Source organism: Genypterus blacodes, unplaced genomic scaffold (genome assembly GCF_046128005.1).
Source record: "Genypterus blacodes isolate CSIRO-AG114 ecotype Tasmania unplaced genomic scaffold, CSIRO-AGI_Gbla_v1 ptg000015l_1, whole genome shotgun sequence".
Classification (NCBI taxonomy): domain Eukaryota; kingdom Metazoa; phylum Chordata; class Actinopteri; order Ophidiiformes; family Ophidiidae; genus Genypterus; species Genypterus blacodes.
The window spans coordinates 2,523,893-2,545,473 of NW_027466829.1; the positions used below are offsets into that span (position 1 = coordinate 2,523,893).

Genomic DNA, 21,581 nt, shown 5'->3' on the forward strand with positions numbered 1-21,581 from the left:
CACTAGGACTCATCGGTGCAAGTTTGGAGCAATTTTGACCAAATTCCTTTAAATGCCCATATCTTGGACAAGGAAGTAGAAACCCGGAAGTGCCACACCCGGAAGTAGCAATTCCGGGTGTGGCAAGTGCTTGGGCAAGGAAGGAGCTAGAGAGCTAAAATTTCACACACAGCATTTGGAAGACATACGGATCCATTGGTGCAAGTTGATAACACTGTAGATGATCTTGTTATATAATTCCCCAGCCAGAAGAGTGATAGTTTACATTTTTCTATATGCCTAGGCTTTAGTTGCCAAGCAACAGCACAGGTCAACCTCATGCAGCTGCTGACCTAATTAATCTGGGTTTTATGAGAAATAATGATAGCATCTTCACAAGGACACTTGAATCTGTGTTGTGCATACAAGTGACACCCGGCTTAAATTACAATTACTCTTGCCAGAAGCCTCTCAATTTACGCCAGGAGAAACCATTTGAATCTGTTATGCGATGTTGCTTAGTGGTATTTGTTTACAGCACAGCAGTATGTGTAAATGAGTTACAGATTGGATTGAACATAAAAGGAAAACTGTGATGCTCCCAGCTGTGATACAAGTCATTTGATACCACAGGTTGGACTCCATCACATCGCTGAAAAGACTCTTTCTTCCTCTTTTAATGGCCGATATGAAATACTTGCCGTTTGGGAACCAAGCAGCCATATGAACACCTGAGGTCATACTGTGGCTTGTTGTTTGCCTGTGAAAATAAATCTTACTGCCAGAGACTATTAGGTGTTCGACGGAGTCCTCTTCCAAGACGGAGAAATTAGATATTGATTTTTTTTTGGGGGGGGGAGAACCATGAAGTAAGTGAGCGAGCACATCAACGCAAAAGAGCTTCAAAAATGTTTTGGGTACAGGAGCCTGATGTCCATGTTGTATTACCTGAATATTTATGATTTCCGGGATGTAATAGGATTGATCATGCGCCGCTTTAAGGATGGTTTCTGACTGAGGAGTTAGATAAGATATGTTAGCAGTGATGGATAAAAAGCCCAAAAATGCAAGCTTTCTATCTACAGCTCAATATAAGGCGGAGCAATCCCCCGGGGGAAGGAAGCCACATCCACACATCAGCTGGGATCTCGTCCTGTCTTTGAGCCATCCACCAATTAGATCAGTGTATCATGTGCTGGCACGGCCCATCATTCTCTGTTGACAGCTCCGTGACTCTGGGAGACCCTGTGAAATTTATCAGTGCCTGTCCCAGCCAGTTAACAGGTTTCCTTTCAGTTCCTCCACAGAGCCCGAGATAGCTTCTGTCCCCAGTGGCCGCAAGTGAAACAGAATTCATTGCTAATTCCTGCTGCAGGTTTCTGATAGCGTACAGAGGAACGCGTCGCAGGGATAAATCTCTGAACACGTCCTACATCTGGCGTGGAGGACCAAATCCCCAGACGTGGGTTTGTGATAATAATGTCTGCCTTCCTGTTCCTCTGTAGGGGCAGTGGAGCTGATTTTTTTTTCATCTTCTGACTGTTCTCCAGCTTTCATTCTAATTGCTTTTTTGCCAAATCAAGTGAAAAATGTGGTATGAAGGTGGCGAAAAATGCATGAATAACTGTCTCAGAGATGCAGTGCTCCCAGCATCTCCATCTGACTGAACAGCCATTGAGAAAAGTATAGGACAGAAGTCACCCAGTTGTTATTCAGAAACACGTTGGTTAATGCAGAGCTGACAAAGCAGTTTGAGGTCGGAATGCACAAAAACGGCAGTGTGACAGTTTTTGTCAGATCCAGGAAATTTGACAATTCCCTGGAAAATTAGCTTTTGTTAATAGATTTATACACTAATCTCAGAGATGAACATCTGGAATATTTATCACATGATTAACTATCAAGAGATGCAATTTGGTCTGGAGCCAGAAACGTTTTTAGATGGATTGGTTCGTAGGCACTTAAGTATTGATTGATAGGATAGATCCGCTCCAAAGGTCAGGTTTTCCTATGGTAGCACAGGATCAATTAATGTATAGTGAAAAGTATTTAAAATATGCAAAATATTAAACAATTGTTTCAAGTATCATAAAGGAAAATATTGAAGTATTAATCCATTTGACAAGCTTTAAACTTATACTTCCCTGTTGTTGCAACCATCCATTGCAAATAACAATGATACACCGGATCGTTAACAGTGAATATAGGCCAGGCAGTGAAGTGGACTCCCCGTGGGTCTTTGCATCTGTTGCTGCGGGTTCATCACCGCCATGAAAATTGAACATTTAGGAGCCAGCTGGAGGAGCAGCCTGCCCCGCTGTGCCACCTCTTCTCAGGTGCCCACTGGCTCCACGCCACCACCAGCTAGAAGCCAGTGGACCAAAGAAGACCAGATGGTGTCCTCACCAGCCCACAAGCAGACACTGTGAACTGCCTGCCTGTGTCCGCTGCCTTACCATTCCAGTCAGGGACGAGTTCAGAGTCATGACCATAACCTGAGGTAAAAAGTTTTTTTGGTGGGGCGGGGAGAGATGGTTGGAGAAAAAGCTCCAGTGAGAGGGAATGTGCTGGAATATAAATGAGCTCCATTAAGATGTGTTTGTTAATTCAAGCCGCTGCAAGGTAGAGCGGGGGAATAAGTCAGAGGGAGAGAGAGAGAGAGCAACAGAGAGCGAGCGAGCGAGAGACGGCTCCACAGGGAAATAAAGCCATCTCCAGGCTGAACTCATTTGTCTGTGGCTGTGAACTGATAGATAATAATATTAGAAGCTTGAAGTGCTCTTCTGTGATACAAGGTTTGCTATTATGTTTGAGAATTTGGGTGTTACAAATATGCAAATGTGCACTTGTATGTTTATTCAACATGTGGTGGCTAATGTGGGGACGTCATTTAAAGTAGAGATCTATGGAGCTCACACATCTAATTATTCTGGAGTATTTGACAGAAAGTCAGTTAATATTTATGGGAAACCCTAAATAATGTCCACTCCTTAATTAGAGGTGATTTTGTTTTAGAGAGACTCAATTAACTGATGCATCCAAGACGTAACTAGAAGGGCATTCATACCTCTGCCAAGACCAAACTAGCTGATGACTATGGATCCTTCCTCTTGCCTCCACGTGTAATCAAATTTGGTTCGTTAATTTTTCAGTAATCCTGCTAAAAAAATAAACAGACATGCATGTTTAACAACCTCTTAAGTGAATGTAAATATAACATAAATCCTACATTGCCTGCATCTTAACATGAAAATATGTAACATTATGCAAATATAATGGATGTAAAAAAATAACACTGCAATACTTAAGAATTAAATGTAAATGGAAATACTTTATTTCACCATTACACAATAACAAGCTTGGGGAAAAGAAATTTACAAAAAAGAGAAATGGAACAAAAAGCTACAAAGCACCACATAATAAAGACGACTCGTAAATGTGGCAACGGAAACTTATTCTAACGGCCTTAATCTATCTACGGTATAACCACTGAGAATCAAGAAATCAGCAAAAATGTCTGGACATCAAGCACAGTCATGCCAGTAATAGTAATATCTTACAGATTCATGGGGCAATGATGTACGTGTGTGGTGAACGGTGATCCTCAGAGGGTCACCACGACGACGACGACGGCGACGTGTGAGACAGATCAGTGAGTTTGAGGAAACTGCAGTCCGTCGTCTGTTTGGTATGATATACATTTGCATTTGGTATAAAGAAGAGCAGACGAGGGTCACAGAGTATTTGCAGACAACTCTTTTAACGCTTTTGTTGACATGCATGGTTGTAACAGATGGGTGGAGTTTACCTTATAGAACACACAATAAGAGCTAGAAATTGGACACCGTCATAGGAAAGTACCTGAAAAGTTTTGTGTAATGGACGTTTCAGCGTTAAGAGATCCAGATTGGTTAACCCCCACCGATTCGGTTGCAGCAGGCTTGAAACAAATGCTGACAATGCAAACACTTTTTGACCCATGTCTGTGAGTGTGGGGGTGGTGGGTGGGTGGGCGGGGGCTAAGGAGGGGGCGATGAAGGAGACATAGGGCGGTGTTGTTGGTTTTTTTTTTTACATGGAGAACACTGTACAGGTGCCTTCAGATCTGCCAGGACTAAAGGCACATGGGGTCCACTGAGCAGCAGATGTGTCCGTTCTGGAGATGAGAGGAAGAAAGGCAAAAAAAAGAAACACGGCAGTGGATTATCATCACACTTCAACCTCGGGCAAACTCTTTCAAAGCTTAGCCTGTAATACCCCTCAGATGGCAGCGCGGCGTGCAGACTCAAGTTTGACATTTAAGAATTCCTTATACGTGTCATTTTAGCACCAACAGGTCCAAGACGGTGAGATCCTACTGAGATTAGGAACGTGTAAGGCCACAGAGGAAAGTCACTTTCAACTTGGTGGAGTTCATTACAAGTGAAGGTGTGCAGGAATGGACTAAAACAATCAAATCAGTGTCTTTTCAAAATCAATTCTGTGAGAGATCATTGTCAAGTAAGCAGGGATAAGAAGTCTAATAACGTTCTCTTCATTACTGCCTTGCTCCTGGAAGCTGAAGCCAATAATATCCACCTGCAGCTGGTAGTAAAGATGATAATGATGAAGATTCCCGCTCAGTTTGCTTGTATTAGGTTAATTTCCTGAGGGCTGTGCAGCACTTACGCTACTACTGACATGCACAGAAAATGTAAGTAGTGCAGATTTCTTCCCCCACACAATTTACTTATGCAGATTTTGCCTCTATTTTCTGGCTGAGACGGCACAGATGTGTTGCACATGTGCTGGTGAGTGTTTGTTTAGTCCTGAAGTGAGAAGCAGACGGCAACGCCCCACTGGAGCTGAACCAGAGGCCAAAAGGAGGAGAGGCTGCAAGATGTTTGCTTTGCACAGGCACGGCATGGCACAGCTCCCCATTCGGTCCGGTGTTACAAGTCAGTTTGTTGAATTAATCAGCAATAGAATTCCCGGTGATAGTAAAACGTGGTAAATGGGATTCCGATAGCGAAGACTCCCTCCCTTAGATGTTAAATACCCGTTGTCTCTGCTCTCTGTTGTGCCTTTGAACACTTGACGTGGCAGCTGTTACTTTCTTAGGGTGAGAAATGCATGTTTTGCTTCCTCTAGGCAATCGCTGACTGACACTGAATCACTCACAGTGCAAACGTGTGTGTTTTTGATTTACTAAATGATTTGCAGCTATTCATTTCATTAATCTGCTCCGTTTTATTACCAAGCGGGAAAATATTGCCGTACTTCAAAGCTTCATGCATTTTAATTTGGCAAACTGGGTCACTTTACTATTTGCAAAAGGCTTTTTGTGCATAGGTTTGTATTTTTTCCCCTGGCGTGCTACAATGACATCACAAACACTGAGTGACTGAGGTGCGTTACCTTGCACTGGCACAGGGTGCACTCGGTGCCGTGTTTGATCCAGGAGGAGCCGCTGAAGCGCGAGATGTTGTGCTCGTCCGTGCAGGTCTTGGTGATGTCGTTGCGGATGGTGTCGGCCTGGCAGGGGTCGGTAACGCAGCGGGCGCAGCACTCGCCCTCGGGCACCACCGTGAACTCGCAGTCCACCGGCGGGCAGGGCAGAGGCCAGCAGTCCACCTGCCCCTGCTGCGGAGGTAGAGAGAGAGGGAGAGAAAGAGAGAGAAAGAGAGAGAGAGGGACGGTGTTTTATTTTCCATACCATAACAAACGATTCAGGTAAATACACAGATTTCTCCTGACACTGTGCATTTCCACACGAGAGGGAGTGACTCATCACCGCTTGATGGAAAAAAAAACCTTCAGAAATATAGATGAGGAGAGCAATTGTTCCGCCGCTGTCAGCATTTTTGCAGCTGTGGAGGTAAATTCTGAAGCTTCTTAATTGACTCGCTCTGGTCTCACTCTTTGATTGTTGCACCAATATTAATCTTACAGCAAACTTTTAGCACAGAAAGCCTTATTGGATTTCTCCCGCGCTGCCATTTTCTCTTGGCCTGAGAAAACAGGTCATATATTTCGGCCCCTTCCTGGCCCGGCCTGACCCACTTCTGCTCACGCTGCACTCACTCACACGCAGGAAAGAAACGGATTTGTTCTACACATGCTTATACACACACAAGCAAATCTAAAAAGCAAACACGCAAAACCTTTACACCATGCAAGTTTCCCACCGGAGACATTTAATATTACTGGAAATCGTGTGGATCAGCGTTTCTAATATGTTATAGTAAAAAAAACGAGAGTCACGCAGTGCTAATGTCCATCCCCCGCCTTGGTGTGATGCATAAACATTTGATGAGGGAAATCCCCCGAGTAGCTCTCTTGTCCCACAGGCAGACTGTAGCCTCAGGTAAGCGACGCCGTCATCTCTCCCTGTTTATGCAGAGAGCGGCCTGTGATCACAGACGAGGATTTGCAATACACAGCTTTATTTGCAATCCACACAAAAGAGAACAGCCCTGCAACCTTTCATTGCTTTGATATTTCAAAGGGCTGTTTTTTTTTAATCTGGCTTTGCATTCAGTCCTCATGATATCTGACTGCAATTTAATCTCTTTCCCTGCAGAGCGATGAGCTGTAATGCATCTGTAAATCACTTGCATGCTACAGAAATCCAGGAGGCTGGTTTATAAACTTGCGACTTATTTTGCATCATCTTTTGCCGTTAGCCTTGGATACAGCCTTCGTCTCAAACATTTACTAGCCCACGCTTTCGTGTTCCTACTACTTTGTACCGTGACCTAAAGGACAACCTATGGAAATCCCTGCTTCTTTGATCTTGTAAGATATCATATCACATGTGACCTATGTTGAAAGTGACATGAAAATTGTGCAGTAAAGGTCAGATCCTCGCTTTAAAATGAGTGAATAGGTTGTGGGCAAGATTCATATCTCGATTTTGTCTGTTTGCTCTTGTCCGTGAGTTTTTCAAGGTCCCTGCTGGGAGCGGACAGCTCGGGCTCTGCCACAGTAAGTGTGGAGGAAATTCAAGGTTCATTTCACGTCCCTGTCACGCTATTGGAGTCCCATCATGGTATCTCACAGCACCACTCTCCCCCATCCCGCTGATCTTTATAGTGTGCCGCCATTTGCTCGCATGTCTGTGTAAATCTTTCCATGTCTGTCTGTCTGCCTGTGTATGTGCGTGTGTGTGAGTGTGTGTGCATGCTGGTGGATGTACAGTATGAGTGTTTGACAGCGGTGACAGATGTGGCTGCATCCTCCAACACGAGTGCACGTGTGCGCACATTACACTCGATGTTTGTCTACGGGGGAGCCTGTGTGCCTGCATACAGTGTGCGTGCTGCTGCTGTGCCCAGCGTGCCTGCATCCTAAATCTTGTTTGTGTCAACATATATAAGAGCCTACAGTGAGCAGAGCCTCAGAGTGAAGCCGAGCAAACCCATTTTCAGCCGACTGAGCTTCCCTGCTGCCTCACAGCTGAACAGTGATTTCCCCGCCTTTCTATAATAGCTCACTGTAAGAAATCCAACAAGCAGCCTTCAGGTCTGGGCATCAGGACAGCATTACAATGGAAGGAAATGGCATTGCCTCTGCTATTCAGACTATAAATCCGTGAGACCAGAGTGAACTTCTGTTAGCTACAAGTAAGGCTGGTTTTTAAAAGCAATAAAGAAGGAAACCACTGGGGCGCTTCATTTAAAGCTCTTACACACACCAAGGCCAAACACACCGAAATGGAATGTGTCGCTTATTGGCCCAAAAAGAAAGAAACAATAACAATAAACATCTCTGACATTATCAAAGACACATTATCATAATGTCCCAGTAAATATTTTAGTCTACTTGTGGATCCCCGTCTATATACAGACTAAGCTGAACCTGGAATTCCTATTTTTTCATTGAAATTTCTGTGTTGTATATATATATGTTTATTAAACACCAAATACTGAGAGAAATGTGTCCACAACCTTGCACCAAGTTTCATCAATGCAATCTTTTTCACAATGACGAGCCAAACAAACAAACAAACAAACAAACCGACGGGTAACAAACGTCCTTGGTGGAGGTAAAAATCTCCTCAATTGAAGGAAAAATAGACTCGCAGACGGCTTGATAGAGATCCACACATTCTCTATGAGTCACTGGACAGAAGGAGTGACACCAGTGTGGGTTTGTGTTACATCTACGCGAGAGACGGTGGGAGTAGAATGTAAAACATGACATTTGCTTTGAAGGAATGTGTTGCTACGTGATGCAGGCTTTCTGCTATTGAGGATTACGGGTCGAAACCGCCGCGTTGTTTTTGTTTTGCGAAAAGAGTATTTAAGACGTCGGGTGCTCCCCTTGATTGAACGGGAACATTGTGTAAAGGGTGACACAGGCAGACGTGGATGCAAAGAAAACATTACATATGTCTGCCTGTGAAATATTCATAAGGCGAGTGCAGTATGATTATGTTTTGTATAAGAAATAGGATTTGCTTGCTTGCCTGTATGGGCTTGCTCAAATCCACACAAGAAGCACACAGTGTGAATAAATCAACACAGGAAGTGAGACGCACAAGCTTGTCAAACAGAGAGTACACACACACGCACACACACATTCCCACTCAATGTTTTTTTTTACCTCCTCCCCTCTCATCCTTGAACTTATCCTTCACGTAGATGTTTATAACTCCATCACAGCAGCCTAACAATGCTTTTGTTTCCTTTCACGTCGCCCTCGTTCGCTCTTTCTTCGACGCACACACACACATCAACTTCACCGCTTCCTCTCCACCTTTTTTAATCGGCCCCCTCGCTCGTCTTACTTTCTCTGCCAAACTTTTCTCCTTGAATTTCTTTGCCGAGCACATATCTCATTTATAGGCATTTCCATGGAGACGCTGGTATTTGTTACAGCTCTTGTGTGGGCGCTGTGGCACACAAACAAATGCATATTTTTTGCTTCCCCTCTTCCTGAAAATGACAAAAAGGAACTGAGCCGAACTCTTGCGTGTAAACTGTAGACGGCGCCCCAAGCACTATAGACTAACTGTTCAAAGCATAGATTGGAGAGGTTGAATGCTGAATTGACTAAACTAAACTACCCTCTGACCGGATCAGCCGTTTATGTGGTTTAACATCTAGGGCCGGCGCATACAACGCATACAGTAAGAGGCTCCACTACCCACCAGGCACTGACACTGCTGACAGTTCTCCACCCAGGTGTCCCCGCTGCCGTAGGTGAGCAGGCCGTTCTGGTGCAGACACTGGCTGCTCAGTCGGGGGTCGCACTCGGGGCAGCAGAACAGGTCGGCGTTGGGGTTGTCGCAGTCGCAAACCATCCTGCGGCACATCACCTGGCCGGCCTGAACAAAGAGAGCACAAAGGCATTCGTCACATAAGCACCCAGGCACATGCATAACTCCACAGAGACATTCAGAGACAGGCGGCTCAATGCAATTATTAAACTTGTATGTTAGTAATAAATATTGTAAGAAAGGCTCTGTGGCACCGACTCTTTGTAGTTGTACTTTATGGTGCTGTAGTCTCACCAAAATGAGATTTATTTATGAACTCTCAATGCCAGCAGATCTTCCAGAGCCTCCATTCATCACTTGAAGAACAGATACTCGGCTGCAGTATCGCTTATTTAAGGTACTTGAAGTGCTCTGAGCCAGAATCTCATTACATTTGTCACATACCCACACACACATATCTGCTTTTACCACAGTCTGAGGTAAAAATATCTACGTTTAAATCCGCCAAAAGCGAGGACACGCGCAGACTCAAAACCATACAGCTCCCGCAAAAAGACACAGCGACTGCTAAGAACGTTTGCTAATCATAAAATCAAAGTTTATTCACTCTTGAAATGTTTTTGCAACTGGCAGCCGGGCAGACAGACGTACTGATGCGGTAAACTCCACCCGTCTGGATCTCGCAGCAGACTGGAGCCAACACGATGAAGCATTTGCATATTTGCAGGGCCTCCGTGAGGACAGAGCCCCGTGTTTGCCTCTGTCATGTTTGACCTTGGCCTCTCCTGTCTGTTAGTCGCAGCTCTCGCTCTAATATCCAGCTGTGTCCGCCCACATCCAAAACAATAACATGTTTACCCCACTGCTCCCTCAAGCGCTCAATACAACTAATTTTGACAGGCAGCTTTTCAATCTCCCAAATCAATTAATATGACTCATTTAATTAGGGACTAATTTCTGCCCTGGTCCTTTGTAATCAAATGAATAATTTGCTGCTTGATCATTCACTACCGACACTAATCCACTGTAATCACCTTCAACTACTGCCAGACTCTTGGCATTAGGTTCAGTGGAACGCCGGATTACAAAGTATGACTGCTCCATGACCTCGTCGTCATGGAGAAAATACAGAATCAATTTGTGGATGATGTCCTGTATCGAAAATCAATCAATACAAACTGATCACCAGCAGTACAATCACAGCAGACTTCACTGTTTGTGGAGTTTTTGTAGTTCTTTCATCTTATACAACCACCTCTCTCTCTCTTTCTCTTTCTGTCTCTTCTCTTCTCTCTGTCCTCCTGCCTTACCTGGCACGAGCACACCGAGCACCTATCGCTGTCCAGCACCCAGATCTGCCCACTGTGCTTGACCTTGTTGTCATGGATACAGTCGCCGGTGCAGTTGTGTCCGTGGGGGCACCGGCAGTCGTAGCCTCCCTCCAGGTTGAAGCACACTGTGTCATTGGCACAGGTGTTCCTCCCCGTTTTGCATTCATTAATATCTGCAGGGGGGGAAACAAGAGAAAAGAAAGATGACATCATGACAGTGCTGATCGCAGGTCGCTTCCATCGTAGCTGTAGAAATGCGGATATAGTTTTTTATTATAACAGGAGTGGCGATGTTTGCGTCTGCAGACTGGCCTTTACTAAAAAGGTTCAACTCCTGCAGCAGCTATAAAGCTTAAGAGCACTTTGACCTCCAGACTCAAACAATTGAGGAAATCTCACTCTCTTCTCACTTTTGCACAAATTACAACTTTGGGATGTGAAACACAGCGTCACAGACATGCTGGGCTTTTCTGAGAATGCACATAATGTGATGTTTCCTCATGTCTTCCCCCTCGTCAAGCTGACAGCCAGGATGGGGCTGACGAGCGTAGCAGAACCAGCACACCACTGCTACACTCAAGGCTTCGTCGCTGTTCTCTAGATTGAGGGTTTCCGTTTTGACAGCTGACGCCTCTCCTGACAGGCTGTATCAGAGAGAAGGTTCAAGGAAAAGTACAGGCCGAAAAAAACTAAAGCCAACTGACATTTTGGAAAGGAAAACATATTGTCAAGGACACGGAAAATCATAGAATTAGTTACGTTGGCATGACAACATGTTTTATGGAGCAAACTGAATTTCTGGCAGAGGATTACAGGGATATTTGCATGTTTCTGTAACTCGTCAGGGCCATTAATGAGTAATTGAAACTTATTTAGGGGTAAGAACACACAACAAAGTTAATGAACTCATTGATGCTCAGATTTCACTGTCATAACTTCTAAAATTCAGATAAATATAGCAATTTATATGTGCTGAAACAATGATGGCACCATATTTGTCATAGTCCTGTAAGTAAGGGAGAGGTGGGCCACTCACCTACACACGATTCCCCATTGGCCGAGAATAAGCCGTTGTCATGGTAGCCGTCACGACACTCACAGTGGTACCAGCCGGGTAAGTTGACACAAGTGGATTTGCTGTCGCACTCGACGAAGCCATCCGCACACTCATCGATGTCTGGAACAGGAGAGGAGAGGAGAGGAGAGGAGATAAGAGAAGAGAAGAGAAGAGAAGAGCAGAGAAGAGAAGAGAAGAGAAGAGAAGAGAAGAGAAGAGAAGAGAAGAGAAGAGAAGAGAAGAGAAGAGAAGAGAAGAGAAGAGAAGAGAAGAGAAGAGAAGAAACCTATTTACAATCCATTTCAGCTTCTCATGGGCTACTGAGCTTCATTCCTGCCTGATGGGCATCTTTTATAATTGACTGATTCACAATTGATAAAACAACATGTCCAGCCTGTAGGCTTTATTGATCAAGCATAGTTGCGTGGCCAGAAAAGGACATCTGTATCAATAAAAGATAGAAGGGCATGAATGTATCTAACATAACAAGCCTGCTCTCAAAAGCCAAGAATAGAAGCAATAGAAACTTTGCCGCACAGCCTGAAAACTCTTCACTCTTGCGTCTCTTCCTTCTTCTCTCGCACTCTGTTCACCTCTTTCTCTCTTCATCTGTATTTTCGCTCTTCCTTCCCTTTACCGTTGCCAATTTCTGAAGCCGTTTTGCTCCAAAGGCCGTCCAGCAAAACATCCAGCAAGAACAAATCCAATATAATTTCAAACAATGGGAGGAATACACGTGGAGAGACGGATAGCTCCGATGTTCCAGCTTACATTTAATTAAACTAAGGGCCGAGCCCACACCGGAGAGGGAATAAAGCTTGTGTTATTACACAGTCGGGCTAAATATGTTAGGCCCAGACATTCACAGAGATTAAATGTGTCTGCGTAGCCACTGATGGCTTTTTTATGATTGCGCATGATGCATGATGCTCCGCTCTCATTATGAAAATGGCAATGTGCCGTGTCTGACCTTCTCCATGACTGCCTGCAACAGTATCCCCCATCGAGAGACAGGCAGACGGGTGCATAGTCCCCCACAGCCCTGCCAGTAATGGGATTAAGATCTATTGGCTAATGAGCCCTCAGACTTTTAATAGAATTCCTGCAGCAGATTAACCGTTGATCAAATGTCCCACAGATTTAGTCTTCATCTATTTAAAACTTAGCAGCATTTGTCTGGGTCAGCTGCAGGTTTGCACCGTACATCTCTTTGTGTGTCTGAGTGTATTCTCTTTCAGTATCAGCCTCTAAACGTATAGCTCACGTTTCATTAATTACATCAGCTCGGCGAGGCCAGAACATCTCACTCCCTCCCCCCGGGGAAACAGACACAGTGGGTTAAAAGGACACTGCTTCAAAAATCATGAGGCTACAGCAAATAGTATAACTCGCCTATCTTTGAAAATTACCATAAATTCTCCCCACCCCTGAAGAGAAATATCCAATGCTCTTTGTTGCCTGTGTGATAAAAGCACAGGGGGCTTTGGAGATGGGAAAGGCTGTGTGCAGTGTGTTGCCTGGATGAAAAAAAACTCCAGCTGAATTTGTTGAAACCATCTTCTCCTCTCCAATACGCCTCCCTGAAATTGTTTAAAGTACGACCGAGCTGTCAGATACTATTTATAACAGCTTCCAGCGGTGAAATAAGACTAAAAATATACAAATGGATTATTTTCAGCCAAGATTGACTGTTTGGGTATAACAGCAAATGGTTACGGCCCGAACAAAAGATTAATCTTCCTCTTATATCTGAGTCAAACCTGACATCTACAATTATGCCTCAGCCGCTGTCATAACAACGCCACGCAAAAACTTCTGCTGTGTTTTCAAACCAGCAAATATAGTAACAAGTGTGTCACCGCCTCCTTTCCTGTCGAGTGGCATGAATGAGGATGGACATTTGTTGTAATTAAACCATCAACAACTGAAAGAAACAAAAACAAAACAAGAGCTGCCACCGGGTTGCTTTGTCTCCGTTAGTGAATCAACGTTTCACTCGTGTATGCAGGTCACGTTCTCCGCCTCTACTGTCGAAGAAAAACAGAGAAACACGGAGGAGAAAAACTGCCATTCTGTCTCCATCTATTGCGGAGGTCAAGGCCGCTGAAGAACAGTCATTTCAGAGTTACCGTGCCGACTGGAAAACATGGCAACTGGCGGAGAAGCACACCTACACAAAGGCAGGGGGAGGTCAGAGGAGGAGGAGGAGGAAGCAGAGGGAGAACAGCGGGAAGGATGGAAGAAAGAGGAAGATGAGAGAGAGCTGGTCAGACAGACAGCAGTTATCCCGCTCGTTATCCTGAGTGGCAGGCTGGAAACAAGAGCTCTATTAAGGAAGCTCTCTGAGGACAAAGCTGGGCACCGGCGGATGATGTCGTCCCCGCAACAGCGTGGACTCGTTATGCCACTCTGTCCTCTCCTTTCCCTCACCTTCACCGTCTTCACCTACCGCTGTTTCTTTTTCCACTTTGCATGTCTGTCTTAGTCTCCGAGCCGAGGAGAAACACAGGCTCCCTCGTGTCCTCACCTTTCCTCCTCTCTCCGGCTCGATCGCTCGCTCGCTTTTTGAGCTGAGAAAGACAGTTTAGAGTTTGCAGAGGAGCCTTCTCCTCCATCCTGGCTCCCTGATCTAAACACTGACAGGTACAGTTCTTTGCTCTTAGCCCTTTCCCTCTCTCCTTCCATCCTGCTGCGTCTTCACATACCATTTTCCCTCTCTTTGACTGACATGTGATCCCTGGAGACGTGGATATGGCATCACTCAGCCCATACAGTAAGCACTCTCTGTAGCCGGCCTACATCTCACACAGACTAATTCAACCTGATTTCCATTTCAACAGAGGATTACCCGATAATCCCGATACTCCCTACACGGCTTTCCCTCCTGCTCCTATGTCAGATGTCATTTGGTCGTGAATGGATTTAAACATGAGCGCAGGGAAAGTCAGATCACATTCGATCAGGATGACGGCTGAGAAAACGTCCTGGCGCCTGGGATCGATAATAATACATGAAAGGGTTTGGCTGGTGTGTACCTGAGACAGACATGAGCTTGAGTGTTATGTACAGTCAAGTGTAATCAAGAGATTGTCGCCGGTCTTCAGTCTTCATTACGAGAGGGAGCAAACTGACCTAATCGATCATTCATCCTGAAACCCGAGGCAAATCGAGTTACACGTCGAGTTTCTGAAGATGAAACTGACACAATGAAACACTAATCCATATCTTGGTGTGGGAGAGTGGATGAGTAATCACGGTAAATTGGATCGGCGCCATGTTCACAACACGTATACAGTTGCTTGCTGCAGGCACGCGCGGGCCGCCATCACTCTCCCCGTTACCAAGCTGTGTAATTCCTCCTGCCTTTATGGCTTTTGTGGCTGTCCGCCGCTCGGTGCAGTGCAGCGGCGTGCGGCTGCTACAGTCGGCGAGCCGATCCCTGGGAGACGTGTCATTTAGGTAGAAGCAGCAGGTTGCGCTCGGCTAAACGACAGCTCTGGCCATTAGCGGGGCCTAATTAAGACACGCTAATTACGGGTGATGGAGTGAGTGCTTTGTAAGGCCGCCTCTAAATAAATAATGAATACATAATCATTGTGCTTAAACAAGCCGCTTGAGCTTAAACAGTCGCAGGCCCCCGGGCTTTGTGGGGCGAAAAGAGGGAGAGACGGGAAGCTGCAGTGATGCATCACGGGAGCTGTCAAAGGGCAAAAAATTAATATGGTTTTAAATATTCACTACCTGCCTGTGAGTGTGTGTGGGAGCGGCCCGGGGGACATATCAGCCAGGATGAGGATGAGGATGAGGATGGGATGTTTTCCTTCATGCAAACTGGACGTCACTAAAGCATTGCATCACCCACCGTCTATTCTTCCTCATCTCCTTGCTATTCTAACCAGGTAGACTTGCTTTTGTTAATGTGACTGTCTGGCCGTCTGTCTGTCTGCAGAAAAACTCAGACGAGCTTCCCGGAGCTTGACATCAATGTAAATGAGGTCTAAGGGAACAAATTGTTTGTCTGCTCCTGGTCGGCCCTCTGTCCTCGTCGATATGCCAGCGTGACCTCCAGCTCTCCTCTCTGTCGCTTCAAAGCTTTATGAACTCCCTGCCTCTCCCGTTTTTCCTCTACAAGACGGAGCCTTTTCACCTTTCATCCCAAACACCTCCCTTTATCGCCCCCTCCTTTCCTCTTCTTCGTCTCTTCCATCCTTGTTCCGGTTAGAGCTGAGAGATGAGACACTGAATATTCCATTGATGAAACTCAGAATATAGAGGTTGAGCCATGTTGTTTGCCTGTTTCCCTCTCTACATCTCATCTCTTTATGAGAGAGAATCACTTTGGAAGAGGACATGCTGCTAAAGCATAACGACTTGAGATGTGAAAATGGGAGTTTTTCTTACCAATAAAACATCAATTTATAGCGTAGGTGTAATGCACCGGGGCCCTCTGAGGCTGCACTTGAACACATCCCTCCAGGATATTTTTCACAGCGTGTAGGAGTAACAAATCTGAATTGTAACAGTAACAGTAGACATAAAAATCTTTTATCCCTTTCTGTGTGTCCTTACAGAACACTGTTGCCGCCTTGTGACTCCACGTCGCTAATTAAAAGTGTTTGTGAAATCACGAGACGGCAGATGAAGTGAAAGATGAAAAAAGAAACATGTCCATCAAAAGCGTCTAATCAAAGGCTCTCTCTCCGATGAACACCCTACACACACTCCCTTAGAAAGCACCAAGAGTCCAGCGAGGACAGCAGAGACGCCCATTAGTGACAGAACTGACAGCACGGTGACTGCCAGTATTAACTGGTGCGGCAGCATCCTAATAAGCCTGGAGTGTCTTTACAACCATGAAAGGAGACGATAATTAGCTGGAAATAAAGCAGACCCACGAGCTGCCTGCCCATTCATCTCATAGGAACAGTTCAGCAACATTGTTCATAAATACACATTAAAGTACCAAAAATGAGGAGGTAGAAAAAAGACATCATTTTGTTAATAGGAAACAATTTCCAGTAGTAGAAGAAATGCACTTAACTGCTCAACCCCAAATAAACGGCTGCATATCAGACAGGCCTGTGTGTCCATGCTTAGTGTGTGTGAGTGCCTTCAGTGGGACACGATGGGACGCAATCTAACAACAACAACATTGCATATTTTGAAAAATATCGATAAGATTGATAAGACGATTTCCACAACCTGGCCATGTGACTTTGATGATGTCATGGAAGTTGTTAATCTAGAATTTACAATGCTCCTTTTTCAGTGGCCCACACACACACGCACACGCACACACACACACACACACACACACACACACACACAAACATTGTCAATGCTCCTCAAGGCCGACGTGCTGAATCAAATCGTACATTTTATTTGACATTGTGGGTTTTTATCTCTCTTCAAGCTGCACTGGCTCATGCAACACATTCCTGTTGTGAAAATCTCCAAGCAGGAGAGAAAATAGAGGCTGATTTTACTGTAAAATGAATGTAAAGTTCCAGCGTTTGACCGTTTACCACTGGTGCCATGTAAGGAATGATGGCGTTCTGGGGCGACCCTGATGACAATGCAGCATGTTTGGGTCGCACATTACACGGCCGGGCCTGAGTGCATTTATATCCATGACTGAAGTGTGTGTGCCCCTCTGCGGCTGTACGCTGCATAATTCATGACGTGTCAGAGCTCTCCACTCGCTGGTGTGTGTGTGTCTGTCAGCGCTGTGTGTCCCCTGTCCCTCCCCATCTATTCCTCCTGAATGGTAATGACAAGCCAGCATATACACACACACACACACACACACACACACACACACACACACACAGAAGCACTCTCAAACACAGCGATATGTGTACAATTACACAAAACCGCTGTCAGACACAGAAAGGTGCACAATCGCAAACCAACACAAAAACTTTACCAAAATCAGGTCGTGATCCAAACTGTTAGCACCCTCGCTGTAAGCTCATTGGTGTGTGTGTGTGTTTGTGTGTGTGTGTGTATCCAGACTGCCTTTAGAGAGCTCCGCTTCTGTCTCCTATGACAGGCCGTCAGTCTGCCGCAGCGGCAGCAGAAGAGGCTGGGTCCCCGGGGAGGCCTGTAAAAGCTCACAGGGTTCTGAGGGTGGGGAGCCCAGACTTAGTGAAAGCTTTTCCGTGTTCATCCACCCAGTTCGTCCTCCTCCTCCTCCTCCTCCTCCTGCATCTCCTCTACCAGCCTCTTTCTCCAGTCAAATGCAGGAGAAACCCACTAACCCCTAACCCGCATCCACCCATATCTCCTGGCGTCTCACATTCTGTTGCCGCATCTGTCAGTTTTTCCAACATCTCTGTATCTTCTTTTCCACTTCACCTCCTTTCACCCGTCCTCCTCTCCACACTCGTTACCTCTCCTTCCCCTCCCTCCGCAAATTCTGCATCTGTCACTCCCCACATACATCTCCATCTATTCCCCCCGCTTTCAGTCCTCTCCCTTTCTTCTTCGCGTCTTGCCTCCCTCCAGTGGCGTAGCACATCCAGCAGTGCTTTAACCTCCATACTCCTCTGTGAGCTCCATCCCTCCACACTTCCCTCACTGGGAACTCCTGTCACAATGTGAAGAGACATAAGAAGGACCTCTTATCAAACTGAATGACTGCTGAAGTCTCTCTCAGCTTTGGGCCTGTAGCACTGGGCCCTAACGGTGGTCCCGGACTGTAAATCCACAGTGAAATGCACAGGAGGAAGGCAGCTGTCACTGAGTTGCCTCTGCAGAGCGACGGAGGGAGACAGAGTGTGGATGGAAGCAGGGAGAGAGACATAAACACACCAGCAGCAGCTGTAGTGACAAATATTTTGCTGCCTGAGGCATCAGGAGCGCGCACAAGATTTGCGGCTTGTTTACGCGCACTTCCTCCAACCCCAAATTCTAATCAATGTCTATCACGAGCGAGTAATAAAGCCAAAATGCTCCCTGAGCCACCATTGTCGCGGTTTCATCCCACATATTGTTTGATTAAGAAGTAGACATGTCTAGTTAGCGAGCAGCACCAGCAGTGCTTTGAGCAATAAACAGTCTCCACTAATGAGGAAAGCAAGATCACATCAGTAGTTGCAGAAAACTTCTTCAATTCTGAACTTCCTGAGACCCGAACATTTATTTTGTATGCATTTTTAATTTGAGATTTGTCGGACATAATAAGTATAAAACAAAGGAAATGAAGCTTTTGAGCACAAGTGTACTTTAAATGAACACAAAGGGTCTAACACATTTCTTCCTGTTTTCTAGCAAACCTAAGTGGTATTTTTAGCACTAAGTAGAGAAAATGTCCACACATGAGGACAGCAGGTTTTCGTTTAACACAATGATGTATACAGTCTAGGAAAGGAAATATATAATGTCCACACATGAGGAGGTTAAATGTGAGTGTTGTTGTGAGTTAATTCAATGTAAAAATCACACATTTTGTCCTTCTTGAAGTGTTTTGTGGCTGCAGAGTGTCCACATAAGAGAGCGACACACTGGGATCTCAAAACACTATAGAAGGTAATGAAATGTGTGATTGCCTGGACTCCGCTGTTACAAAGGGACCCGGTCCTCCACTAACCTTCTTTGCTGCAAAATAGGGAGGAGACTAAGTCCACACACACACACACACACACACACACACACACACACACACACACACACACACACACACACACACGCCTTCCTCAGCATCCCAGGGCAGCACTCTTAGGAAATTCATTTACTTTAAGCGTGCAGTAAAAAGGACGCCTCGTAAAAAAAAAAACCCTTTTATGTGCAATCAATACCTGAGCCAATGAGCAGGCAGGGAGGCTGGCTTTGCTCCGCTCACACACTGGCACTCTCAGAGAGATCTGTCACGAACCCGACGTTCTATTAACTCGGCCGCTTGTCTGCTGAAGGACACTCGTGGAAAGGTGGAATCAGGTTATGAGGAAAGGTGTTGTCGCTATAGATTAGACATACAGTGAATCCATCAACACCAGCGGGATTATCGCCTTTTCTCGATTACCTGAAATCACCCACACTGCAGGGGAAAACATTCTTATCCTGGCGTTATGCTTGATACTCTTCCTCGCACAGCGCTGAGCTATAAACACAGGCTGATAAGCGTAATACCTGCTTAAACTATCACCTATCGCTCCCATCATATATCGTGCGGCGGGAGTCGCAGCGGCTGTAAGGTCGCAGCGGCCCGGCGTTACTGTCAGGCTGCGCTGATAAATACGGGCTGGGGTGTGGGTGCGAATCTCATTCTGCTGTTCAAATCTTCCGCCTGGCCATTGGAAGAGGTGCAGGATCATTACTCAGCGAACCCCCAGCAGACGGACACGCACAGAAACAAATGTATAACGACACGAGTGCACAGGCGTACACGGTGAGTACAGCAGCTTGTGAGTTCTGGGGACATCTCAGGGGGTCGGAGTAAAGACTGTGCCAAGGATGTAATCAGAGTATATTTCTGCGGCTCTTGAGCACCACTGCACCGCTCGCTTTCCCTCTTTCCCTGATCAGCTAAATCAAGTGTATTCCCTTAATCAGGAGTTAGTGCCTCGACTAAACACACTTGATTTAGCTGATCAAGAGACGAGAGTACGGTACATCTAAAGCACTGTCATCTCCTCTTGGATCTCTGAAAGACCAACTTCGCTTTGCAAAACTCCTCTCCACATTTTCACTTGATTTCAAGGAGAAGAAGGAGTCAAACTGAAGCAAACTCCTTACCTGTCTCACACCTCCTCCCGGTGAATCCTTGCTGGCAAACGCAGTTGTTCGGCGAGACACAGCTCCCTCCGTTCTGGCACAATCCGTCACACATAGCTAGAGGTAGACGAGAATGGAAGGAGCCATTACTCTCCAAGATGAACGAGCATTAGCTATGTAATTAGACCAGCAGCGGCATATGTATTTGCATACAGAATAGGAGCTAATTTGGTGATGTGATTCATTATGGCTGCTCGCGACATTCCTCTGTGTGTGATTAATGCGTCTCACCAAGGTTAATTCAAAAAAATGTTCATTATCTGTGGATAAGAGTGTTGGTTGATATGTCTCAAATACACAGAGAAGTCAGTTAGAAGTTGACAAGAGTGCAAAAGAAATAATAGAACGCAAATCATATTCGGCTAGGAAGAAGAAGAAGCTTTCTTAAGTACGCCGCTGAAGATACTTCACGTCTCCTTAAAAGGATTTCTAATCACGGGATTGATTTAGTCTAACGGGCCATCAGTCAAGTCAAACTAAGTAATTCTCCTGTAAGAGCAGTGGGTGAAAGGACATAAACATGAATAATAATATGTTAGAGCAGAGAGGCGTTAAAGCCCTGTTGTTTACAGTCGTTTCAGCTATTTTTACTCTAAATAATAAGCTAAATAATAAGGCCGCTGGGATCTGAACCCAGTGTATCCTCGGCGGTGCTTACCTTTGCAGACTGTCCCGTTTCCCGTGTAGCCCGGCTTACAGGAGCAGCTGTGGCCACCGACCATGTTGAAACACAAGGCGTTGTCGTCGCAGTTGTGCATTCCGCTGAGGCACTCGTCGTGCTCTGAAAACCATAAATCACAAAGACTCAAGAGTTGATCCAACCAACATACGGACCCCGACCAGCTTGTTAGTCTTGCATATACGCCGTCATGGTGTTTTGGGGGAGGAAGTGAAAAATGAGGGGTGAGGACTCGACTCGTTTGTAGGATCGTTCCACGCACAGTTCAGACGCCGCTATCTTCACATTTTGGTTTGGAGATAATGATTCTGTTTACTTTCAGTGTGTAGAACTGACAGAATCACAGGCTGCAGATCCATAATACATAAAACAAAAATAAGGGTTGAGGGTTGAGGGTTCTGTATTGGATCCAGTGACTTGATCCACAATTTAGTATAGAGGTGAAGAACACACAGGTGATCTATTTCTATAAAGTTCTTATTAATTTAAGTTATTTGTTGTCCTTGTTTGGCAAAATATACACGACTCAGTTATGAATCTGGCCTGTGTGACCATATG

General features: G+C 45.4%; 1 protein-coding gene across 1 annotated transcript in view; it reads right to left on the reverse strand.

Annotated features, from left to right (window-relative positions):
* Positions 1–3,396: 3,396 nt before the first annotated feature.
* The window catches only part of nell2a (neural EGFL like 2a), a 56,760-nt gene continuing 38,575 nt past the window's right edge, over positions 3,397–21,581 (reverse strand). The window contains exons 14-20 of the mRNA XM_076139308.1: positions 21,003–21,125; positions 20,306–20,401; positions 11,549–11,689; positions 10,492–10,685; positions 9,113–9,289; positions 5,377–5,601; positions 3,397–4,135 (exon numbers count right to left, since the gene is read on the reverse strand). Of these exons, the coding sequence (XP_075995423.1) occupies positions 4,094–4,135; positions 5,377–5,601; positions 9,113–9,289; positions 10,492–10,685; positions 11,549–11,689; positions 20,306–20,401; positions 21,003–21,125 (998 nt within the window). The 3' untranslated portion in view covers positions 3,397–4,093. The remainder of the gene's footprint in view (positions 4,136–5,376; positions 5,602–9,112; positions 9,290–10,491; positions 10,686–11,548; positions 11,690–20,305; positions 20,402–21,002; positions 21,126–21,581) is intronic.